The sequence below is a fragment of the Lepus europaeus genome, chromosome 7 (genome assembly GCF_033115175.1).
Source record: "Lepus europaeus isolate LE1 chromosome 7, mLepTim1.pri, whole genome shotgun sequence".
Taxonomy (NCBI): Eukaryota; Metazoa; Chordata; class Mammalia; order Lagomorpha; family Leporidae; genus Lepus; species Lepus europaeus.
In genome coordinates this window covers 115062562-115080315 of record NC_084833.1, presented here as the reverse complement: position 1 = coordinate 115080315, position 17754 = coordinate 115062562, and the positions used below count along the sequence as shown (strand labels likewise).

Genomic DNA, 17754 nt, shown 5'->3' with positions numbered 1-17754 from the left:
ATCTTTAAAAGTTTCGTTTGTTCTGTTAAGTTCCTCCTCTTTTCCCTCTGTAGTTTATTTGTTGAAGGAACAAGATTGTTGGTCCTTAGTTTGCCACAATCCCGATTTTACTTATTATTTCTTTTTTAAATTTTATTAATATTAGAGAACAGATTTCATAGGTACAATTCTAAGACAATTATTCCCTCCCCCAATCCCTCTGATTATTTCTAAGTGGTGTAATTTAATATGGTTTCCTCACCATCTGGTTGCAACACAACTCTCTTCCATATGCTCCCAATAACTAGGTATAGCTGCCTTATTAACCCATTATTATATTTACTTATGAATTCAGATATGACTTTATTATTTATTTTTCTCCCAAAGAAACTTTTTAATTACTGAATACAAATTTCATAAGTACAACTTTAAGAATATTCTTGCCACCATACCCACGCTCTCACCCACACTCCTACCCCTCCTCTTCCTCCCTCTCCCCTTCCCAGTCCCCTTCTCCATTAATATTCATTTTCAATTAACTTTGTACACAAAAGACAAGTTCTGTACTAAGTAAAGATTTCAACAGTTTACATACAAACATGCGTGTGCACACAAAACCTGTTTGATAACAAGTTTTACAGTTAACTCTCATAATACAACTCATTAAGAATAGAGGTCTGGCATGGGAAGTTAGTGCACAGTGACTCTTATGTCAGTGACCACCCGAGGCTGTTGACATGTGCCAAGACTATGAAAGCCTTTTGAGTCCACAATCTCTGTCAGTATTTAGACAAAACCATCAGCAAAGCGGAAGTTCTCTCCTCCCTTCAGAGACAAGTTCATTCTTAGTGGCCACTTCTTTCCACTGAAGTCTCACTCACAGAGATCCTTCGTGTAAAACAATTTTTTTTTTTTTTTTTTTTTTTTTGCCACAGTGTCTTGCTCTCATGTGAAATACTCCCATGGACTTTTCAACTGGATCAAAATGCCTTAAGGGCTGATTCTGAGGTCAGATGGCTACTTAAAGTAATTGTCATTCTTTGAGTCTGCTGTGTGGACTACTTCCCATGCTGGAACATTTTCTCCTTTTTAATTCTATTATTACCAGACACTTGATCCTATTTATATCACTTTGACACTTAATCCTATCTATATATTTACTTTAACACTTAATATGATCACTTTAACACCTAAAATGGCATTTTGACCACCCAGTTTAATGGGATTTGAAGTCCCAGGTGAGTTTTTAAACTGTACCATTAGACTTAAGTCTGTAGGAATGTATGCAGAACTATGCAGCTTTACAGAAACAAACTTCCTTCTCCCTCTCGTATTCTTACTCTTTTTTTTAAAATGAGATCCAGCCTCAATTGACTTTACACACATATGGTTAACTCTATGTTAAGAGTTCATCTAGCGCGGCGGCGGGGGGGGGGGGGGGGGGGGGTCGCAGCCAATGGGGGTCTGGGGGTGGCCCGGCCGGCCGGCGGGGAGGGGGGAGCCCATGGCCGGGGGACGCGGGGAGGAGGGGGCGGGCTCCCAATCCGGTTCCATCCGGTTCTCCCACCGTCCCCACCGTGGGTCTCAGCAGCTCGGGCGGCGGGAGGAGCGGCGGCGGCCAGGCAGCCCAGCTCAGCCCAGCTCCGCAGGCACCCGGCAGGCGCCCTCCGCGCCGCCAGCATGCCCAAGAGGAGGGTCAGCTCTGCCGAGACGGCGGCCAAGGAGGAGCCCAAGAGGAGGTCGGCGCGCTTGTCTGCGAAGCCGGCCCCCGCGAAGGTGGAAGCGAAGCCCAAGAAGGCCGCCGGGAAGGATAGGTCATCAGACAAGAAAGTGCCAGCAAAGGGGAAGAGAGGAGCAAAGGGAAAACAGGCCGAGGTGGCTCACCAAGAAGCTAAAGACGACTTGCCTGCAGAAAACGGAGAAACGAAAAACGAGGAGAGTCCAGCCTCTGATGAAGCCGAAGAGAAAGGAGCCAAGTCCGATTAATACCATACACCATGTGTTACAGTGGTCCCTGTCTCCCTTCTTGTACAATCCAGAGGAATATTTTTATCAACTATTTTGTAAATGCAAGTTTTTTAGTAGCTCTAGATACATTTTTAAGAAGGAGGGAAGCCCACCTCATCCCATTTTTTAAGTGTAAATGATTTTTTTTTAAGAGGTGAAATCATTTGCTGGTTGTTTATTTTTTGGTACAACCAGAAAATAGTGGCTTATTGAATTCTGGGAGGCTTTGACTGTCTTGGGTGTCCGCTTAACATTCCATAGGTGGGGGTGGTTTTTATATTCTACAGTACAACGCATACCAAATGGCAATTTCGAGTCTCAATTGTGCATTTAATCTGTCTCGAATATTTTGTTACTTCTCCCGTGTTTTGTAGAATTGTTTCTTACAGAAAACCACTCCTTGTTCTGTCAGAACCATGTGCACTCTGTAACATCTTTGATTGTGGTAGTCCAGTTTTCCTAATGATTTTGTTAATGTGCCGTGAAAGATTGAAAATTCGAGTGTCGTGTATATGCTATTCTATTGTGAATGGGTGGGACTTATGTAACAGCAACATTTGAAGATGCTTGTACTTGATAGCCTCTTAAGGAAGAGTTGCCTCCAAATTTGAAGCTGGAAAGTCACTGGAATAACTTTTAAAAAAGAGAATGACAATTCATGGCTTTTTAGATTTTTGGTACGTATGTTAAGAATTGTGTACGAATTAAAATGTGTGTGCTGATTCTCAACACCAATAAAATCTCAATTATGGACAAATGCTTTGAAGCACATGGTGTAAAGTCCCCCTCAAGTTAGTTTCCATATTGGATCTTTCTAAAGTGTTTTTAAAATTTAAAAAAAAAAAAAGAGTTCATCAAATATTATGAAGAAAAAAAAGAAAAACAAAAAAAACCCCAAAATGTTCCCGAAAGTCAAGATAAGGGCAGCTCAAGTCATCCCTTCTTGAAGTGTCAATTTCACTTCTACAGATTTCATTTTAGGTGCTCTATTAGTTCTCACAGGTCAAGGAGAACATAGGGTATTTATCCCTTTGGGACTGGCTTATTTCACTAAGTATGATGTTTTTCAGATTCATCCATTTTGTTGCAAATGATTGGATATCTTTCTTTCTTTTTTTTACTGCTGTGTAGTATTCCATAGTGTACATATCCTATAATTTCTTTATCCAATCTTTGGTTGACTGGCATTTAGGTTGATTCCATGTCTTAGCTATTTTCAGTTGAGCTGCAATAAACATGGGGGTGCAGATAGCTCATTTATTTCTGATTTCATTTCCCTTGGGTATAATCCCTGGTGTGGGATGGCTGGATCATATGGTAGGTCTGTATTCAGATTTCTGAAGTATGTCCATACTGTGTTCCATAGTGGCTTTACCAGTTTACATTCCCACTCACAGTATATTAGGGTACATTTTCCCCCACATCCTTGCCAGCATTTGTTGTTTGTTGATCTCTGTATGAAAGTCATTCTAACTGGGTGAGGTGAAACCTCATGTGGTTTTGATTTGCATTTCCCTGAAGGCTAGTGATCCTGAACATTTTTACATGTGTCTGTTGGCTATTTGGATTTCCTCTTGAAAAATGTCTGTTTAAGTCCTTTGCCCTGGGCTGGCGCTGTGGCGTAGCGGTTAAAGTCACTGCTTGCAGTGCCAGCAACCCATATGGGTGCCAGTTCGAGTCCTGGCTGCTTCACTTCCAATCCAGCTCTCTACTATGACCTGGGAGGGCAATAGAAGATGGTCCAAGTCCCTGGGCCCCTGTACCCATGTGAGAGACCCAGTAGAAGCTCCTGGCTCCTGGCTTCGGATTGGCTCAGCTCCAGCTGTTTCAGCCAATTGGGGGAGTGAATCACACGATGGAAGACCTCTCTCTCTCTGCCTCTCCTTCTCTCTCTATGTAAATCTGACTTTCCAGTAAATAAATAAATCTTTAAAAAAATTTTTTTTAAAAAGTCATTTTCCCATCTCTTAACTGGGTTGTTTGTTTTGTTGTGGATTTTCTTGATCTCTTTGTATATTCTGGTTATTTTAAAAAATTAATTAATTTATTTGAAAGTCAGAGTTACACAGAGAGGAGAGGCAGAGAAAGAGGTCTTCCATCTGATGGTTCACTCCCCAGTTGGCAACAATGGCCGGAGCTGTGCTGATCTGAAGCAAGGAACCAGGAGCTTCTTCTGGGTCTCCCACATGGTTGCAGGGGCCCAAGGACTTGGGCAACTCTCTACTGCTTACCCAGCCCATAGCAGAGAGGTAGATCGGAAGTGGAACAGCCTGGTCTTGAGCCAGAGCCCATATGGGATGCCGGCACTACAGGCCAGGGAGTTAACCTGCTGCACCACAGTGCCAGCCCCTATATTCTGGTTATTAATCCTTTATTAGTTGCGTAGTTTGCAAATAATTAATCCAATTTTGTCAGTTGCCTCTTCACTTTCCTGACTGTTTCTTTTGCTATACAGCAACTTTTCAATTTGATGTAATCTCAGCTGTTACTTTTAGCTTTAGATGCCTGTGCCTCCGGGGTCTTTTCCAAGAAGTCTTTGCCTGTGCCTATATCTTGCAGGGTTTCTCTGATATTCTCTAATAATTTGATGGTGTTGGGTTGTAGATTTAGATCTTTATTCCATGTTGAGTGGATTTTTGTATAAATTGTAAGGTTGGGTTCTTGCTTCATACTTCTGCATGTGGAAATCCAGTTTTTCCAGCACCATTTATTGAATATAGACTGTTCTTGCTCCAGGAATTGGTTTTAGATCCTTGATCAAATATAAGTTGGCTGTAGAAGTTTGGATTGATTTCTTGTGTTTTGATTCTGTTCTATGGGTCTATCCATCTGTTTTTGTACCAGTACCAGGCTGTTTTGATTATAATGGCCCTGTAGTATGTCCTGAAATCTGGTATTGTGATGCCTCCGGCTTTGTTTTTGTTGTATAAGATTGCTTTAGCTATTTGAGGTCTCCTGTGCCTCCATATGAATTTCTTTTCTTTCTTTCTTTTTTTGTTGACAGGCAGAGTGACAATGAGAGAGAGAGAGAGAGAGACAGAGAGAAAGGTCTTCCTTCCGTTGATTCACCCCTCAAATGGCCGCTATGGCCAGTGCACTGCGGCTGGTGCGCTGCGCTGATCTGAAGCCAAGAGCCAGGTGCTTCCTCCTGGTCTCCCATGCAGGTGCAGGGCCCAAGCACTTGGGCCATCCTCCACTGCCTTCCTGAGCCACAGCAAAGAGCTGGACCTGAACAGGAGCAACTGGGACAGAATCCGGTACCCCAACCAGGACTAGAACCTGGGGTGCCGGCGCCACAGGCAGAGAATTAGCCTAGTGAGCCACGGTGCTGGCCTCCATATGAATTTCAGCATCATTTTTTCTAGACCTGAGAAAAGTGTCTTTGGTATTTTTATTGATATCATATTGAATCTGTAAATTGCTTTCAGAAGAATGGATATTTTGATAATACTGATACTTCCAATCCATGAACATGGAAGATTGTTCCATTTTTTGGTATCTTCTTCTATTTCTTTAATGTCTTGTAATTCTCATTGTAAAGATCTTTTACATCCTTAAGTTTATTCCAAGGTATTTGATTTTTTTGGTAGCTTTTGTGAAGGGGATTGATTTTAGAAGTTCTTTCTCAGCCATGGCATTGTCTGTGTGTACTAAGGCTGTTGATATTTGTGAATTGATTTTATATCCTTCTACTTAATCAAACTCTTCTATGAGTTCCCATAGTCTTTTTGTGTATCTTTTGGCTCCCCTAAATATAGAATCATGTCATCTGCAAATAGGGATATTTTGACTTCCTCTTTCCCTGTATCACTTTGATTCTTTTTCTTGCCTAATATCTGTGGCTTAAACTTCTAGGACTATATTGAATAGCAATGGTGAGAGTGGCATCCTTGTCTGGTACTGGATCTCAGTGGGTATGCTTCCAACTTTTGTCCATTCAATAGGAAGCCAGTTGTGTGTTTTTCATAAATTGCCTTGATTGTGTTGAGGAATAGTCCTTCTATTCCTGATTTGCTTAGAGTTTTCATCAGGAAAGAGTTTTGTATTTTATCAAATGCTTTCTCTGCCTCTATTGAGATAATCATATGGTTTTTGTTCTTGAGTTTTTTAATGTTATGCATCACATCAATTTGCGAATGTTGAACATCCCTGAATATCAGCAATAAATCCCACTTGGTCTGGGTTGATGATCTTTCTGATATTTTGTTGGATTCAATTGGCTAGAATTTTTCAAGGATTTTTGCATCTATCTTCATCAGGGAAATTGGTCTGTAGTTCTCTTTCTCTCGTGCATCATTTCATCATTAAGGTGATGCTGGCTTCACTGAATTGGGAGGATTTACTCTCTTTCAATTGCTTTGAATAACTTGAGAATAATTGGAGTTAGTTCCTTATATATTTGGTAGAATCCCGCAGTAAAGCCATCAGGTCCTGGGCTTTTCTTTGTTGGGAGGGCCTTTATTACTGATTCAATTTCTGACTTGGTTATGGGTCTGTTTAGGTTTTCTGTGTCTTCATGGCTCAATTTTAGTAGGTAGTATGTCTAGGAATCTACCTACTTCTTCTAGGTTTCCCAGTTTGTTGGCATACAGCTCTTTGTAGTAATTTCTTATGATTCTTTTTATTTCTGTGGTGTCTGTTGTTACTTTTTCTTTTTCAGCTCTAATTTTATTTATTTGGGTCTTTTTTTTTCAAAGTTTTAAAAATCTATTTATTTAAAGGCAGATTTGCAGGGAGGCTGAGGCAGAGAGAGAGAGAGAGAGAGAGAGAGAGAGAGGTCTTCCATCCTCTGGTTCATTCCCCAAGTGGCTACAACAGCCTGAGCTCCGCCAATTCAAAGCCAGGAACCAGAAGCTTCTGCCAGTTCTCCCACACAGGTGCAGGGGCCCAAGGACTTAGGCCATCTTCTACTGCTTTCCCAGGCCATATTAGAGAGCTGGATTGGAAGTGGAGCAGCTGGGACTCGAACTGTCACCCATAAGGGATGCCAGTATTGCAGGTGGCAGCTTTACTGACTATGCCACAGCGCCAGCCCCTGATTTGGGTCTTCTCTCTCCTTTTTTTTTTTTTTTTAAGTTGGGCAATGGTGTGTCAATTTTATTTTTTCAAAAATACAGCTCTTCATTTTGCTGACCTTTGAATTTTTTTTTTTTTTAGTTTCAATATTGTTGATTTCTTCTCTAATTTTCATTTTTTCTTTTCTTCTACTAGTTTTGGGTTTGGCTTGCTCTTGTTTTTCTAGGTCCTTCAGATGCAATGATAGCTCATTAATTTGGTGCCTTTCCAATTTTTTGGTGTAGGCACGAGTTACTATAAACTTTCCTCTTAACACTACTTTTGCTGTATCCCATAAGTTTTTATATGTTGTATTGTCATCTTCATTTATTTCCAGAATTTTTTTGATTTCCCTTATGGTTTCTTCTGTGACCCACTCTTCATTCAGGAGCACATTGTTCAGTCTCCTTGTGTATGCATTTGTTCTAGAGATTCCTGAGTTGCTGAGTTCCAGCTTCATTCCATTGTGGTCCCAGAAGATGCATGGTACGATTTTGATTTTTTGAATTTGCTGAGAATTACTTTATGGCCTAGTATGTGGTCAAACCTATAGAAAGTTCTATGCACTGGTAAGAAGATTGTATTTTCTGCAACTGTAGGATGAAAAGTTCTGTAGATATCTGTTAAGTCCTTTTGGTCTATAGTGCTGATTAACTCTAGTTTTTCCTTGCTGATTTTCTGTCTGCTTGATTTGTACACTGATGAAAGTGGGGTATTGAATTCCCCCATTACTATTGTATTTGAGTCTATGTCTCCCTTTAGGTCCCTTAATATTTCTTTTAAATAGCCATGTGCCATGTAGTTAGGTGCATATACATTTATAAAAGTTATATCTTCCTGTTGAATTGATCCCTTAATCATTATATAGTGCCCCTCTTTGTCTCTTTTAACAGTTTTGTTCAAAGTCTAATTTGTCTGATATTAGGATGGCTACACAGCTCTTTTTTGGTTTCCATTAGCATGGAATATCTTTTTTCATCCTTTCAGTCTGTGTGCATCTTTCTTGGTGAGATATGTTTCTTGTAGGCAGCAAATAAATGGGCTTTTTAAAAAATAAATGCAGCCAGTCAGTGTCTTTTAAATGGAGTATTGAAGCCATTTACATTCAAGGTGCCTATTGAAATTTAATGACTTTGCCCTGCCATTTTCCTATAAGTATTCCGGTTTTTTAACTTTGGATTTCCTTTGTACTTTCACTAGGAGATTTTCTTCCTTTACCTTCTTTCCTTTTGATGACCATGTTTCTGTCTTTTTTGTGCAACACGTTCTTAACCATCTTTTGCAGGGCTTGTCAGGTAGTGACAAATTCTTCCAATTTCTGTTTGTTATGGAAGGTCTTTATTTCACCTTTGTTCATAAATTAGAGCTTTTCAGGTATATTATTTTGGGTTGACTTTTTTTCCCCTCAAGACTTGGAATATATCTTGCCATTCTCTCCTAGCCTGTAGGGTTTTTGATGAGAAGTATGTTGTGAGTCTAATTGGAGATCCTCTGAAAGTAATCACGTTTCTCTCATTCAGATTTTAGAATCTTTCCTTTATGTTTTACTGTGGTGAGTTTGATTACCATGTGTCGTGGTGAAGGTCTTTTCTGGTCAGGTCTATTAGGGGTTCTACGTGCTTCCTATGCTTGGATGTCCCTTTCTTTCTCCAAATTAGGGAAATTTTCCGTTATTATTTAACAAAAAAAGGCCTTTTAATGTTTTCTTTCCTTACCTTCCAGAACTCCTAGAATCTGTATGTTGGTCATTTAATAGTATCTCGTAGATTACCAACAGTGTTTTTTAGTTTTCTAATTTCCTCATCTTGTTTTTGGTTGACTGTATAATTTCCTGTGCTTTGTCTTCTAAGTCAGATTTTCTTTATTCTGCTTCACCAATTCTGTTGTTAAGGCCTTCCATTGTATTTTTCATCTGTTCTATTGAATTCTTCATTTCTTTTTGATTTCTAAGATATCAATTTAGTGGGAGAGATGTTCTTTCATGTCATGTACAGATTTCAGTGGTTCATGCATTTGCTTCTGACTACTTCTATGTAATCTTATGGTCAATTTTTTGAATTCCATTTCTGACATTTCCTCAATCTCATTTTCACAATCTAATATTGAAGTGTTGTGTTCCTTTGGGGGCATCATATTGTTGTTCTTATTGTTTCTTGAATTGGTGCATTTGTTATTCAGCATCTAGAGGCATGTGGTGGGCATGGCCAGGGAGCTCTGTTCAGTTCTCTAGGGTGAAGGGGGTATCTAAGGTGACACACCCAGATTTGGCGTGGTAAATCTTTTTTTTCCTTATCAGAGGGGAGGTTTATTCTACTCAGCTGAGCTCCTCTCTTCAAAGGAGACCAATGCCTGAGTGCTAGCCCCAGTGGGTATAATAAGTCTGCTCTGCCACAGGACCACACAAAGGATCTCTGCAGTCCTCAGTGTAAGCTCAGATACCCCGGCAGTGTCCTTCATCAGGTAACTAGGGAGCCATGCCCCAAATCGCAGCCACACCATGAGCCCCTGCTGAAAGTCCCAGCCACACCGTGAATCCTCCCACACAGCTTTTTCACAGTCCCAGCATGCAAGCCTCCCATAGTCATGAGCACGCAGCCCCCTGTTATTTCTCCCCACCAGAGTCAGGAGTCTCTACTTGGCTGGTTGCTGGCATCAACACGAGCTGGCGTAGCTGTTACACATATATGTCCAAAATGGTGTCCGCTCTATCAGCTTGTTAAAGTATGCCATTGCAGAGTGATTGGGCAGAGAGAAATGTGCCCATCCTTTTTTTTTTTTCCTCCGTTAGTTTGGCAGGTACACTATCCCTCATGGGACTCCAAACCACATTCCCTCTAGGCTGTTCCTTTAGCTTTATCACCAGTGGCTTGGGCTGCTACAGTCTGGTCTCACCTCACTCTCCAATGCTGGTGCAGAAGCTCTTGGCTGCTGGGGTCCTGAGTCGTGGGCATACACACCCTCCATGTGTGTCCCTCTAATTTGTGTAGAGTTTCCTCTGCTGTTTTCTCTCTAACTCTTCCCTGAGACTGCACTCTCCCTACTTTTTTTTTTCAAAAATTTTTAAAATTTATTTGACAGAGTTATAGACAGGAAGAGAGAGAGAGAGAGACAGAGAGAAAGGTCTTCCTTCCGTTGGTTCACCCTCCAAATGATGGCTACAGCTGGAACTGCGCCGATCTGAAGCCGGGAGCCAGGTGCTTTCTCCTGGTCTCCCATGTGGGTGCAGGGTCCTAGCACTTGGGCCATCCTCCACTGCCTTCCTGGGCCACAGCAGAGAGCTGGACTGGAAGAGGAGCAGCCGGGACTAGAACCAGCGCCCATATGGGATGCCGGCGCCGCAGGCAGAGGATTAACCAAGTGAGCCACGGTGCCGGCCCCTCTCTTCACTTTTTAAAAACTATCTTTTCTGCCATCCTGGAAGCTTCCCAGATATGACTTTAAACTGGTTATATTGTCATGCTTAAGTTAACCACTCCTTTATAATATTTTTCTGACCTCAATCCTTTGTTGGTATTTTCACACACCTTCAATTATATTTCTATTTTATCTGATTAATCATATCTTGTTTCTAATATTTTCCATTCTTTCCATTTAAGTCTTTTGAGTAATCAGGGAACAGTAATCATATATAGAATCCCAAAAGGAAAGTCAGCTACTTTCTTTTGATACTGCTGCCCTCTTCTGTCAGCTTTCTTGTTCGTCCTCTGTTGCCTGTCCTAAGTGCTCAGTTGCTCCTTAAATTCGTACATTCTGTATTCTCCCCTTACCAGTATAATCAAACTGTACTTTGAAAGATGATCAGTGATCTTAATAGTCAACTCCAAAGGTCCTGCTCAGTCCTCATTCGTTTTTACTTTTTAAATATTTGTTAATTAATTCAGTAAATATTTATTGAACAGCCTTGTTAGGTACTATGGTATGTCTGGTGACTTGATAATAAAAGGACACAATCTCAGCCTTAAAGAAGTTTCTAGAGGAGCTGGCGCTGTGGCACAATGGGTTAACGCCGTGGCCTGAAGCGCTGGCATCCCATATGGGCGCCAGTTCTAGGCCCAGCTGCTCCTCTTCTGATCCAGCTCTCTGCTATGGCCTGGGAAAGCCATAGAAGATGGCCCAAGTCCTTGGGCCCCTGCACCCTCGTGGGAGACCCAGAAGAACTCCTGGCTCCTGGCTTCGGATCGGCGCAGCTCCAGCCATTGCGGCCACTGGGGAGTGAACCATCGGATGGAAGACCTCTCTTTCTCTCTCTGCTCTCCTCTTTCTGTGTAACTCTGACTTGCAAATAAATAAATAAATCTTAAAATAAAGTTTCTAGTGTGATAGGAGAAGTTGGCATTGATCCAACGATTACAGAATAGTGTAAAATTACAATTGTGTTTAGTGCTAAGTAGAGGCAATAGTTTAACAAGAACATCTAATACTAGTTTTTATTATTATTTATTTGAAAGGCAGAGTTAACAGAGAGAAGGAGGGAGGAGTTGATGGAGGGAGAGAGATATCCTCCATCTGCTGGTTCACTCCCCAAATGGCCAAAATGACCTGGGCTGTGCCATACTGAAGCCAGGAGTCTGGTGCTTCCTCTAGGTCTGCCAAGTGGGTACAGGGGCCCAAGCACTTGGGCCTCCTCTGCTGCTTTCCCAGGTGCATTAGCAGAGAGCTGTATTGGAAGTGGAGCAGCTGGGTTTCGAATTGGTGCCAATATGGGATGCCAGCATTGCAGGTGGCTGCTTAACCTGCTACACCATGACACTCTCCCCAGTAGACTTTTATTAACAATAATTGTACATATTTATGGGCTACAGTGGACATTTCAAAAACATGTTTATGATGTGTACAGTTCAGATCATGGTAATAAACATTTTCTCTTCTTTGACATTACCTTAAGATTGTTCCTTGGAGCTCCTTTCTTCTATTTGTTTATAAACTATAAATAGGTTATTGTAAACTATAGTGACTCCATTATTCTGTGTAACACTAGGAACTTTTCCTTGAATCTATGATTTGCTATCCATTATCCAAACTCCCTCTATCCACTCTACCCCTTGCAGTCTCTAGTAATTATATTCTGTGTTCAGTTGGAATTTTTGAGCTTCCACACATGAGCAGGAACATGCAGTATTTGTCTTTCTATTTGACACAGTGTCACTGATCCAAGAAATGAAGGATAAGAAGGTGAACATTTATGTATGGTAGAGATGGAAATGAAAAGTGTTTTCCACTTAGAAAGAAAAGCATTTGCAAAAATCTATGGGGTAGAAGCTTGGAAGACAAGCAGAGAGAATGATGAGACTGGGAAGCAGACCCAGGGTCAATTGATGGAGGTGATGTAGACCAATGCAAAGAATGTGATATTTATTCTAAGAGCTATGGAAATTGAAATGTTTTGAGCAGAATTCAATGTTTTGTGACATATTCAGATTTGCATTTAAAATGATCATTTTGACTGCATTGAAGAGAATTGTTTTGAGGAGGGCAGGATTATATATGAAGTTCAAATAGGAGACAGTTGTAGAAATCTAGGCAGGATGTGGAGATAGCTTAGACAAGGATAACAGAGATAGCAAGAAGGGGACAGATGGAGATATTTAATGGCTAAAACTCATGATGACTTGAATATAGGTTGACTGGGTTTGAGATATGAGATAACAGGAGGTCATGGATTATTCATAGATTTCTGATTTATGTATATGGATGCTACTTTCTGATGTAGGGTATACTTGAAAAAGACCATGTTTTGCGAGACAGAGTTAAATTTTGAGCACGTTGAATTTGAGTTGCTAATAAGACATCCACGTGGAGATGAAAGTAAGCAGTTAAAAATCTGAGTGTAGAGTTGAGATGAAATGTATGTCCTGTCAATACAGATCTAGGACTCATTTGCATATTATTGGATAATAATTTAGGTAATGGGTGTGAATGAAGTTTCTGAAGGAGGGAGTACAGAATGAAAAGAGAAGGTAGCCACTGGTTCATGATTGTCTCTTTGGAACTCTTTCGTCAATTGAATTAGACTATTCTAGTCTGGTCTCATTTCAATAAAAAAGAAAGTATCATAAGAAAACAAAAAGAAAACTGGGAAGGAATGATAAAGGAAATCTGTTAGGAACTCAGGGGATTGTTTTAATTTAAACCATTGGGGTTATAAGAGGAATAATTTCAACTCAAAGTAGCTTAGGCTTGCTACATGTGTACACACGTATGTACATAGACACATGCATACATATACACTAAATTTGTTGGTTCATCTGACAATTTCAAGCGATGTCATCATGACTGTACCTGCCTTTTCTTAATGTAATTCTTTTCCTCTGAGTTAACTTCTGTTTGGTGTAGGAAGTTGTCCTGTGGAGGCAAAGGTGACCATCTGCAACTCTGAGTTCACCATGTGTTTGGTTATAGCCATTCTAAAGGAAAAAAGATCTCTTTCCTGAGGGGCCCTGCAAAATATGTAGAAATATTTCTCTGAGGCTTTGCATGAGTCAGGGGATAAAATGTTCTCTGGTGAAATTTGAAATGTGTTCCCAAGTCTGAAATTGGGGGATCTGATTAGCAATACACAAGTCACATGCTCTAAGAGTGAGTGTATAGTGTTTCCTCCAAAAAGACAAATGTGAACACTCCATCTCTTGTTAGTTCATCCAAAATAGTAAACCTTATTCTGGAGATAAGGAGCGGGAGATGGGAGGGATGCAGGTGGGAGGGAAGTTAAGGGGGGGAAAAGCCATTGTAATCCATAAACTGTACTTTGGAAATTTATATTTACTAAATAAAAGTTAAAAAAATACAACTTTCAATTAATAAATCTTTAAAAATTGCTTATTCTTTTTTTTTTTTTTTTACTATTTTTACTATCTATTACTAGTTCTGGTTTTTGCTTTTTATATTTTGATACTTTGTTATTAGGTGCATTCAAGTTTAGAACCACTATACATTCTTGATACACTCATATCTTTATGTTTTTATCTATCTATCTATCTATCTACCTATTTATTTATTTTAAACTTTCATTTAATAAATATAAATTTTGAAAGTACAACCTTTGGGCTGGTGCCGCGGCTCAATAGGCTAATCCTCCGCCTGCGGCGCCAGCACCCCGGGTTATAGTCCTGGTTGGGGCACCGAATTCTGTCCCGGTTGCCCCTCTTCCAGGCCAACTCTCTGCTGTGGCCTGGGAGTGCAGTAGAGGATGGCCCAAGTTCTTGGGCCATGCACCCGCATGGGAGACCAGGAGAAGCACTTGGCTCCTGGCTTCAGATCAGTGTGATGCACCGGCCGCAGCGGCCGTTGCAGGGTGAACCAATGGCAAAAGGAAGACCTTTCTCTCTCTCTCTCTCTCTCTCTCACTGTCCACTCTGCCTGTCAAAAAATAAAAAATAAATAAAAGAAAGAAAGTACAACTTTTGGGTTATAGCAGCTTTCCCCCCATAACCTCCCTTCCACCTGCAAGAATCCCATCTCCCACTCCTTCTCCCATCCCATTCTTCATCAAGATTCATTTTCAATTATCTTTATATACAGAAGATCAATTTAGTATATATTCAGTAAAGATTTCATCAGTTTGCACCCACACAGAAACACAAAGTGTAAAATACTGTTTCAGTACTAGTTATAGCATTACTTCACATTGGACAACACATTAAAGACAGATCCCACATGAGAAGTAAGTACACAGTGATTCCTATTGTTGACTTAACAATTATACACTCTTGTTTATGGTGTCAGTAATCTCCCTAGGCTCTAGTCATGAGTTGCCAAGGCTATGGGAGCCTTTTGAGTTCGCCAACTCTGATCTTATTTAGACAGGGTTATAGTCAAAGTGGAAGTTCTCTCCTCCCTTCAGAGAAAGGTATCTCCTTCTTTGATGGCCCCGTTCTTTACACTGGGATCTCACTCTCAGAGTTCTATCCTTTAGGTCTTCTTCTTCTTCTTTTTTTTTTTTCCCGAAGTGTCTTGGCTTTCCATGCCTAAAATACTCTCATGGGCTCTTCAGCCGTATCTGAATGCCTTAAGGGCTGATTCTGAGTCCAGAGTGCTGTTTAGGACATCTGCAATTCTATGAGTCTGCTGTATATCCCGCTTCCCATGATGGATCGTTCTCGCTCTTTTTGATTCTATCAGTTAGTATTAGCAGACACTAGTCTTGTTTGTGTGATCCCTTTGACTCTTAGACCTATCAGTGTGATCAATTGTGAACTGAAGTTGATCACTTGGACTAGTGAGATGGCATTGGTACATGCCACCTTGATGGGATTGTATTGGAATCCCCTGGCACAATCTTTCTTTCTTTCTCTCTCTCTCTCTCTCTCTCTCTCTTTCTTTCTTTCTTTCTTTCTTTCTTTCTTTTTTTTTGACAGACAGAGTGGATAGTGAGAGAGAGAGACAGAGAGAAAGGTCTTCCTTTTTGCTGTTGGTTCACCCTCCAATGGCAGCTGTGGCCCATGCATCATGCTGATCCGAAGCCAGGAGCAAGGTGCTTCTCCTGGTCTCCCATGCGGGTGCAGGGCCCAAGGACTTGGGCCATCCTCCACTGCCTTCCTGGGCCATAGCAGAGAGCTGGCCTGGAAGAGGGGCAACCGGGATAGAATCCGGCACCCCAACTGGGACTAGAACCTGTTGTGTCAGCTCGCAAGGTGGAGGATTAACCTGTTAAGCCATGGCGCCGGCCCCCCTGGCACATTTCTAACTCCACCATTTGGGGAAAGTCGGCTTGAGCATGTCCCAAATTGTGCATCTCCTCCCTCTCTTATTCCCACTCTTATATTTAACAGGGATCACTTTTCAGTTAAAATTTAAACACCTAAGAATAATTGTGTATTAATTACAGAGTTCAACCAATAGTAGTACTAGAACAAAAAAAATACTAAAAGGGATAAAGTGTTACATTGTACATCAACAGTCAGGACAAGAGCTGATTAAGTCACTGTTTCTCATAGTGTCCATTTCACTTCAACAGGTTTCCCCTTTGGTGCTCAGTTAGTTGTCGCCAATCAGGGAGAACATATGATATTTGTCCCTTTGGGACTGGCTTAATTCACTCACATTATGTTTTCCAGATTCCTCCATCTTGTTGCAAATGACCGGGTTTCATTGTTTTTGACTGCTGTATAGTATTCTATAGAGTACATGTCCCACAATTTCTTTATCTAGTCTACTATTGATGGGCATTTGGGTTGGTTCCAGGTCTTAGCTATTGTGAATTGAGCTGCAATAAACATTAAGGTGCCGACAGCTTTCTTATTTGCCAAATTAATTTCCTTTGGGTAGATTCCAAGGGTGGTATGGCAGGGTTGTATGGTAGGGTTTGTATTCAGGTTTCTGAGGAATCTCCAGACTGACTTCCATAGTGGCTTAACCAGTTTGCATTCCCACCAACAGGGGGTTAGTGTCCCTTTTTCCCCACATCCTCTACAGCATCTATTGTTGGTGGATTTCTGAATGTGAGCCATTCTGACTGGGGTGAGGTGAAACCTCAATGTGGTTTTGATTTGCATTTCCCTGATTGCTAGTGATCTTGAACATTTTTTCATGTGTCTGTTGGCCATTTGGATTTCCTCTTTTGAAAAATGTCTATTGAGATCCTTGACCCATCTCTTAAGTGGGTTGTTTGTTTTGATGTTCTGGAGTTTCTTGACACACCACATTAACAGACTGCAGAAGAAAAACCATATGAGTATCTCAATAGATGCAGAGAAAGCATTTGATAAAATACAACACCCTTTCATGATGAAAACTCTAAGCAAACTGGGTATGGAAGGAACATTCCTCAATACAATCAAAGAAATTTATGAAAAACCCACGGCCAGCATCCTATTGAATGGGGAAAAGTTGGAAGCATTTCCACTGAGATCTGCTACCAGACAGGGATGCCCAGTCTCACCACTGCTATTCAATATAGTTCTGGAAGTTTTAGCCAGAGCTATTAGGCAAGAAAAAGAAATTAAAGGGATACAAAATGGGAAGGAAGAACTCAAAACTATCCCTCTTTTCAGATGATATGATTCTTTACTTAGGGGATCCAAAGAACTCTACTAAGAGACTATTGGAATGCATAGAAGAGTTTGGCAAAGTAGCAGGATATAAAATCAATGCACAAAAATCAACAGCCTTTGTATACACAGGCAATGCATGGCTGAAGAAGAACTTCTTTTTATTTATTTTTATTTTTATTTTATTTTTTTATTTTTGACAGGCAGAGTGGACAGTGAGGGAGAGAGAGAGAGACAAAGAGAAAGGTCTTCCTTTGCCGTTGGTTCACCCTCCAATGGCCACCGCGGCTGGCATGTTGTGGCCGGTGTACTGTGCTGATCCGAAGGCATGAGCCAGGTGCTTTATCCTGGTCTGCCATGGGATGCAGGGCCAAAGCACTTGGGCCATTGTCCACTGCACTCCTGGGCCATAGCAGAGAACTGGCCTGGAAGAGGGGCAACTGGGATAGAATCCAGCGCCCCAACCGGGACTAGAACCCGGTGTGCCGGTGCCGCAAGGTGGAGGATTAGCCTATTGAGCCACGGCGCCGGCCTGAAGAACTTCTAAGATCAATCCCATTCACAATAGCTACAAATACAATCAAATACCTTGGAATAAACTTAACCAAGGGCATTAAAGATCTCTACGATGAAAATTACAAAACCTTAAAGAAAGAAACAGAAGAGGATACCAAAAAATAGAAAAATCTTCCATGCTCATGGATTGGAAGAATCAACATCATCAAAA

General features: G+C 41.0%; 1 protein-coding gene across 1 annotated transcript; it reads left to right on the top strand.

Moving 5' to 3' along the window:
• The first annotated feature begins 1659 nt into the window (after nucleotides 1–1659).
• Nucleotides 1660–2752, top strand: LOC133764775 (non-histone chromosomal protein HMG-14-like). Its single transcript, XM_062198458.1, has one exon. It carries the CDS (start codon nucleotides 1660–1662, stop codon nucleotides 1963–1965), a length of 306 nt encoding a protein of 101 aa, XP_062054442.1. The 3' UTR covers nucleotides 1966–2752.
• Nucleotides 2753–17754: the final 15002 nt, after the last annotated feature.